Genomic DNA, 7,667 nt, shown 5'->3' on the forward strand with positions numbered 1-7,667 from the left:
CTGTGGGAGCCAGAATTCTTGCTGGTTGGTAGGGGATCAAATACTTATTTCACTCACTGAAATGCAAATCAATCTCTAACCTTTATATAATGTGTTTTTTCTGGATTTTTTGGTTGGTATTCTGTCTCTATAAGTTAAAATAAACCTACCACAGAAATGAAGGGTCTGTAATTTTTATAAGTGGGCAAACTTACAAAATCAGCAGGGGATCATATAAATATTTTCCCCACTGTATTTCTTGATTTATGCCTTAGTTTTAGGTTGTAATGTTTACCTTTTTTAAAGTAATGCAAAATTGATATTTTTATTTATTTATTGTATTTTTTATTTATTTTTATTGATATATTTGTATTTGCATTTTGAATGTAATTTGGCAATTAAATGCATTAAATTGATTTATTTTTCACAGTTATTAATGTATGCAATTTCAGCAAAAAAATGTTAGTTGTTTAAATTAGCAAAAAAAAAAATTTGTTGTTTATTTTAAGAGACCTATCTTGTTTTCTTTTGTATATTTAGTATTGCTCTTTAATAAAGAAAAATTACTTCTTATCCGATTACTCGATTAATCGATGGAATAATCGGTAGAATACTCGATTACTAAAATAATCGATAGTTGCAGCCCTAAATATCAGTAGACAGTACAAACATGAAAGACGAAAAACACCATTAAAATGCAAAAACTATTATAAAACACTTCTTAAGACAACAGAACGTAGTTACCTTTATTTTTTTGCTCTGCAACCTGAAACAAGGAAAAAAATAGTCAGTATGGATATTTAAAATTACTAACATTATTAAAAGTACAGAACAATGTTTGCTAGGACAATGCCCGAGTTTTATTCCTCCATAGATTTGTGCCACGCATGACTTGATGACAGATATCATGATGCTGCTGAATGGCTGATTCTGATTCAGAAACATTGACAGCCAATCAGAATCCACCCAACTTCAATGAGTTTGAGCATTCAAAGCAGCAGATGACAGCTCACGCTTAGAATATTGTCCGTTGGTGTGGACGCTAATAAAGTTAGTGTTCTGGGTGTCAACAGTCCTTTACAGTCTACCCACAGCAAAAGAACGAGAAAAACATAGACAATGGCTAAGCAAAAAAATTACAGAAAAAAAGAACAAGATGACAAACTACTTCATATCCAATATTACTTTTAGTATCTCTAGTTCTAAAATAACTCTCTGACAAACTAGTAACAGTGGCTTGGATGACTTTCAAATTATTAACAAGATGCTAAATCATTTCTACACACATAAGCTGAAAAAGTGACTCCAGAATGCGCACCTACACTGTGGCCGCATGTATTACCACCACAGGATGTGCATTAATTTACTATAATTTAACTGTCAAACATAATTAAATCATACGTAATATAACAATTACCTTCTGTGAGGTTTCCCGTTTCCTTTTATCTTCCTTTTTCCTTTTCTTGTCTTCCATGAACTGCTGTTCCCTTTTCTGGTGCTCCTTTCTACAAAAATCATGAATTACTGTTTAAAAAACAATTTTGGTCAAAACAAACATGCCTATTTTTGTCTATGTATGCACGACCAAATATCTGGAAAATGAACAGTTTCACTGAGTATCACCTTCAACCAGTTGGCTGTTACCAATCCAAATGCATAACAGCGGCACCAAACACATTATCATTTTATCACAAATCACTGTATATGTAACATCAATGGTATGCTGTTTTAGGCTCAGCCTGAGTTTGCATATGCCATGCATTAAAAGGGATGCCGATTAAAATCATACATGATCTTCATAATGGGAGAAACTCCTGCTGCTATCTGTCTGTGAGCCTGCAGTTGGCAGGGCAGAGCTGTCGGACAGGGGCTCCCTTCACCCGCCCATTTCCTCCGGTGCAATATATGATATTACATACACTCCATACGTCAGCTATTTGAACGATTCGTGCAAAAACAAGTATTAAAACGAGTGTTTAACGGCAAAAACTGAAATAGTGAGTTAAGTCGTACGCTTTTGTGGTCCTGCCAAACTCGGATGCATGTTACTGCCCATGTAATTTGGGCAGGTGGAATGACCTGCCCAAATCAATCCGAGCAGCTGAGTCCTTAACCATCTTCAAGAAACGACTAAAAACACACCTGTTCCACCTTTATTTGACCCTCTAACTCTAGCACTTTCTTATTCTATTCTATTATTCTATTCTAATTCTTAATTATTATTTAAAAAAAACTAAACAAAAAAAAACAAACAGCGTCTGCTAAATGACTAAATAAATAAATAAAATAAAATGTTAACTTACCGAGTTGGCTAGTTTGTTAGCAAGATAAAATTGACACATACTAAACGTAAATCTCAGGTAGTTTTGTTAATTTCCCCCAGAAGCCGCCGATTATTTGTATACGGATCACAAGAAAAATCAAAAGGGTAAGCAACTGTCAAAACCAGACATGCATAAATATGCCTTTGGTCAAATATTGGAAGCAATAGCGAGCCAGGACTATAAGACGAGGATACACTGCCCATCAAAACCATAAAGCCACCTCATATTTGTTTTCATTTAATGCAAACATTGTCTAGATTAATTAGTAAGGTACTAAATACGCACGGGTATGTTTTTACGATCGACCAGCGGAAAGCTGAAGTTGCTTTCCAGACCAGACAGATGCTAACTAGCTGGCTAGCTAGTTTAACTAGCAACGAGCTAATGGCTAACAGATGTCGACGAGGAAAAACTGTATCGCGCATAAATGCTTTCAAGCTAATGCGGTTTTTCAAATGCATACGACTGTCAATAGTAATAAACAACATGTTATATGATTTGCTCTTTAAAACAAAGCACTTAACTTACCTCAGGAATTACATGCACCGCAGCTAGTCTTCTAGCTAACGTTACAGCTAAAGTGCTTAAGTGCGAATTTCTAGGTTTTGAGGCAACGTGAAATACAACACTCCATCAAAATTTAATAGCTAGTCATGAAAACACTCCTTCTATAGTTTTTAAATATGAAATACCATAATGTAAACGAAAGAGGCGGAATCTATGTTTAAAGCGCTGTAAAGCCAGTTGGTTGACGGTCGGCCATTTTACTGCTCGGTGTGAATGTGTGTGTCTGGACAGATCTGACGGAAGGGGGGCAGCCGGGGGAGATTTTTGACCTTCAATATTAAAAGTCCAATAACTCTTTCTATAATAATAAAAAAAAAAAATTAACCGTTTATTTTGAGGTCTAGCACTTTTTGTATGGTTGTTCATTGCGCATAAAGTACATAAGGCACATAATTCTCATGCATCATCAGCAGAGGCGGACAGTAACTAAGTACATTTACTTGAGTATTGTACTTAAGTACACTTTTTGAGTATCTGTACTTTACTTGAGTATTATTTTTTTCTGGGAACTTATGACTTTAACTTCACTACATTTGTACAATAAAAAATTAAGTACAACAGGTTTGCATATTTAAAAAAATATTTTTATGTTGGCATTGTACTAAAAATATTAAAGACAAAAATATTATCTGGAAAAAAATTCTTATTTATTAATCTTTTGTCTACCCACTGTACAAAACTGTCCATTGAATAAAATAATCATGATTAATTCATGGTTTCCAGTCATGTTTTATAATGCAGAATGAAAAAATAATAATAAAGTCTTTTTTACACTTTTCTTTTCAGCTGATTTTTTTTTTTTTGCTCTTGTGGTGCCTTGGGGGTCCCTGGGTCCAAGTTTGAAGTTTTGAAACTTGTTTTAGCATCATTTTAAGTATAAAATGTTGTTTGAAATATGTTTTTATTGCACTTTAAATCTCTGAGTTAAAAAACGCCAAACCACTTTTTGGTTATTACTAATATCTACTAATTACTAACATTAGGCCATAAACATTAGTAATGTTTTCATCAGTACAGATTATTATCATTAGTAATGTTTTCATGAGTATAGTTTATTTTCCATGGTGTCCAACAAGAATGTGTAACCACATGTTTATTCTTGACTCAGAAAAATATGGCCCCAAGAAAAAAAGGCGAGAAGAAAAGGAATACAGAGGAGGTTACTGAAACAAAGGAGCCACAACATTCTGGTGCAGAACCATCAGATGGCAGCAGCAGAGAAGAAAAAATGGCACGGAAAAGGAAGATGAAGCCAAAGAAAAAATACATAGGTGCTCACGTCTCAATATCAGGTGAGCAAAAAAGCTTTTTTCTAAATAAGGTGTTTGTGCTGAATGCATATCAATTTTAAAAATATTCTTAAGGAGGAATATGGAAAGCAGTCGAATCAAGTGTGGCCATAGGAGGTCATGCTTTTGCACTTTTCTTGGGCTCCCAGCGCTCCTGGACGAGACCAGCCCTTGATACAGCAGCTGCAGTTCAATTTCAAGAAGCCTGTGCTCAACATGGCTTTGATCCGATACACATCCTGCCACATGGATCTTATTTGATGAACTGCGGTTCCCCCAAAGAAGGTTTGTGCGCTGACTGTACACGATGTGTGGTTCTGTGCATGCACCAAATACAGAATATTCAAAAACAGCTCAGTTGATTTAATCAATTTTCAGTCCTATAATTAGTACTCTAGGCTGCATATGTTTTATATTTAAGATTGTATGTCAGATGACTCTGCATTTTTAAATCCAGACGTGTTCAGTAAGAGCCAGACCATGCTTGTGGATGAACTGAGTCGCTGCAGTGCACTGGGCCTCAGCCAGTTTAACTTTCACCCTGGAGCTTCTATAGACTCCACCCCTGAGAAATGCATGGAGAAAATTGCCCAAGCTATTAACCACGCACACCAGCAAACCCCTGCTGTCATTACAGGTCAACTATACAATCCTGATGATTTCTAGAGAATGTGCAATTGTGCTCATGCTTTCTGGTAAATTTAGCTGAATAATGTTCTTCTTTCTTTCTTTCTTTTGTTCTTTATTTTCCTTCAATAGTACTTGAAAACATGAGTGGTCAGGGCAGCACTATAGGTGGGCAGTTCAGTGAACTGAGAAGTATAATAGACCGGGTACGTGACAAGACACGTGTTGGGGTGTGTCTGGACACTTGCCATGCTTTTGCAGCAGGTATGGTATGAAGTCCCATAGATATTACTACAAATTATTTATTTTACATAAACAATGTTTACATGTCCACAAGACAAAATAATAGCTGAATTCCTAAAATCAGAATCAGAATGAGCTTTATTGCCAGGTATGTTTACACATATTATAGTAGGAAACATGATGCATTAAGAGCCAGGGGGGTGAAAACCTTTGAACATGATGAAGATGTGTAAATTTTTTTTATTTTGTTGAAATATCATATTTTTTCCATTTAGTACTGCCCTTCAGAAGTTACAGAAGATGTTGTTTCCCAGAAGACAAACAAAATACAAGTTAAATTTACCCTGATCTTCAAATTCAAAAAGGTTTCACCTCCCGGTTAATGCATCATGTTTCCTTCTTGAGCATTTGCATACGAGTCCCTCAGTTGTCATCTGTGTGACCTCTTATTTTGGTAAAAAATAATTAACATTTTGCAGATTCTGCAAGATATATATATATTTGAGATTTGAGTTGATTCTCTTCTGTATAGGCTATGACATTTCACCACCTGGAGGAGTGAAGAATATACTTGATTAATTTGATCGTGTGGTCGGGTTGCATTATTTGAGAGCCATTCACTTAAATGACTCCAAAGGTATCCAACATTCATTTGAACTTATCAATATAGAGTGCTGCTGGAATTTGTAGGCCAAAACCAAGAAACAAGTTAGCACTTTAGCATGTTCCATTCCCTCGTCCTGAATTCTATTTTGATTAAATGCCTGAAATAAGGTCTGTGGTTAAAGCAGCATTATGTAACTTTTGGCGCTCTAGCGGTTAATAAACACAACTGCACACATCCCGCGGAAGAACATTCCAACCGGAGCTACTTCTCTAAGTTTATGTCTATGGCGATTCACGCAGGTGTGTGTTACTCCGCAGCGGTGACGACCCGACCAGGCTACAATAGTCCAAATATAAGTACTTATTATAAGTGTACCGTAGTGATTCGGAATAAGACAAAAACGCGGTTTGGAAGATTAATTCATGATGTACTCGCTCATTATATACATTTAGCAAATTTTGAAAACAGAAAAAGTTACATAGTGCTGCTTTAACACAAACTCAATATATTTTCACGTTTCTACATCATTAAATAAATCAGTAATGCACCCCTATGATTTTTTAAGCTAAAGCCAATGGAAAAATCCTATTGGATTTTTATCGAGGGAACCAGAGTGAAGCTAAATTCTTGGTTGGCCTACAAAAATAAAAAGTCTTCATCACAGCACTCTATTGCTGTAATTGTTTGTGGAGTGACTTAATTTATATGCAAAACACTGACAGTGTGACAAGTTTAGCTATATATCCCATATTAAGTAGCTTTGTAACTTCTTTTGAGATTGCGTAATTTTTCTTTAAAAAGGAAAATTAGGCTGCCATCTGGACCGCCATGAAGACATTGGATGTGGCCAAATAGGCATTACTGCTTTCCGAGAAATTGTTAATGAGCCTCGACTGGATAATATCCCTCTGATTCTAGAAACACCTGGTCGGTAAGTTTCAGGTTGGATAAACAACATTTTGTTGTAAATTAAATGAACAGGCACCACTGACATGCATTTAATCTGCATCCTCTCTTTCTAGACCAGGTTTTGAGTATGCTGAACAGATAGAGCTCCTATACTCCCTTTGTGAAAAAAAGAAGAAGAATTAAACATCTGCTTGGTGCCGGCTTCCATGGTGGAGTTATTATGGGTGAAGCATAATAATAAATATTTGCCTGTTTATGACATGCTGCATCTTTAATAATCGAGCATTTAAGGAGGTCTCTATTTAATGAGGTTATCTTTATTGCTGTTCAAATACTGATTGTATTTGTTTTTGGTCACAGATGTTTTTCATTTTTTTCTGTTCATTAAATAAGTGATTTAATTTAGTCTTCCCACAGGTTGAATAGATCAGTATTTCATAAGACTCGGTCTACATTTTGACCATAAGAGGGAGCCAGGAGCCAGAATATGGACACAAATGTCAGAAGCAGCAACTGTAAGCCTGTTCATTATGCGGCATGTCTTTTCAATGTTCTTCAAAATTCTCCCTCATATCTTTCTTGTAAGTTAGAGGGAACTACTTTAATTTGTTGACCATCTTCACCCATCAGCCCAGACCAGTTGCTGAGTCCCACCTCAGGTACAGCTGCTCTCACAGAGGGTGCAGCTCTGCACATTCACAGCCCATCATTAGCTGGCCACATGCAGTCGTGCAAAAACACATTTTTAGTAAAGCTGCCATCTGTAAGCATGAAAATGCCATTTATGTGATGACATTGGCAACGGTAGGATTTTGGGAAGTTTAACATGCCAACGCCTATAGAAGTTGTTTTAGACCTTTAAAGTAGCAGTAGGAAGGATGTTTCAAAGTATGAATTTATACAGGAAGACAGAAATGCGTTGCACTGGAATCTGCTACTCCTGTGCCAGCCAACAGGAAATATCATTCAGGGAGATAAGAAACCACAGGGCAAAGCAGAGGTTTTGAAACGTAATCATAAGAAGTATGTGAGTGAATATGTATACATATCTAATGTTTTGGCCCTGCTCTGTGTTGTTTTGGTTCCTCTTGTTTCATCCAGACGATAACTATTTGGTACACA

At 36.1% G+C, this 7,667-nt stretch overlaps 2 protein-coding genes across 2 annotated transcripts in view; one reads left to right on the plus strand and one right to left on the minus strand.

Annotated features, from left to right (window-relative positions):
- tnrc6ba (trinucleotide repeat containing adaptor 6Ba) overlaps nt 1-3,089 on the minus strand; it is a 39,733-nt gene extending 36,644 nt beyond the window's left edge. Inside the window, exons 1-3 of the mRNA XM_016546058.1 lie at nt 2,832-3,089; nt 1,397-1,484; nt 724-745 (exon numbers count right to left, since the gene is read on the minus strand). Of these exons, the coding sequence (XP_016401544.1) occupies nt 724-745; nt 1,397-1,453 (79 nt within the window). The 5' untranslated portion in view covers nt 1,454-1,484; nt 2,832-3,089. The remainder of the gene's footprint in view (nt 1-723; nt 746-1,396; nt 1,485-2,831) is intronic.
- LOC107734185 (probable endonuclease 4) lies at nt 2,285-6,741 on the plus strand. Its single transcript, XM_016546062.1, has 8 exons — nt 2,285-2,407; nt 3,979-4,162; nt 4,235-4,444; nt 4,617-4,796; nt 4,919-5,050; nt 5,562-5,666; nt 6,438-6,567; nt 6,659-6,741. Exons 2-6 carry the CDS (start codon nt 3,985-3,987, stop codon nt 5,606-5,608), a joined length of 747 nt encoding a protein of 248 aa, XP_016401548.1. The 5' UTR covers nt 2,285-2,407; nt 3,979-3,984; the 3' UTR covers nt 5,609-5,666; nt 6,438-6,567; nt 6,659-6,741.
- The last annotated feature ends 926 nt before the right edge of the window (nt 6,742-7,667 follow it).

The sequence above is a fragment of the Sinocyclocheilus rhinocerous genome, unplaced genomic scaffold, assembly GCF_001515625.1.
Source record: "Sinocyclocheilus rhinocerous isolate Xijiao unplaced genomic scaffold, SAMN03320098_v1.1 scaffold820, whole genome shotgun sequence".
In the NCBI taxonomy this organism is placed as follows: domain Eukaryota; kingdom Metazoa; phylum Chordata; class Actinopteri; order Cypriniformes; family Cyprinidae; genus Sinocyclocheilus; species Sinocyclocheilus rhinocerous.

Coding starts and splice junctions, on each gene's coding strand:
- LOC107734185 (XM_016546062.1), top strand. CDS start 3,985: ATGGCCCCAAGAAAAAAAGGCGAGAAGAAAAGGAATACAGAGGAGGTT. Junction 4,797..4,918: donor AACCCCTGCTGTCATTACAG/GTCAACTATACA, acceptor TTCCTTCAATAG/TACTTGAAAACATGAGTGGT. Junction 5,051..5,561: donor TTGCCATGCTTTTGCAGCAG/GTATGGTATGAA, acceptor TCTTCTGTATAG/GCTATGACATTTCACCACCT.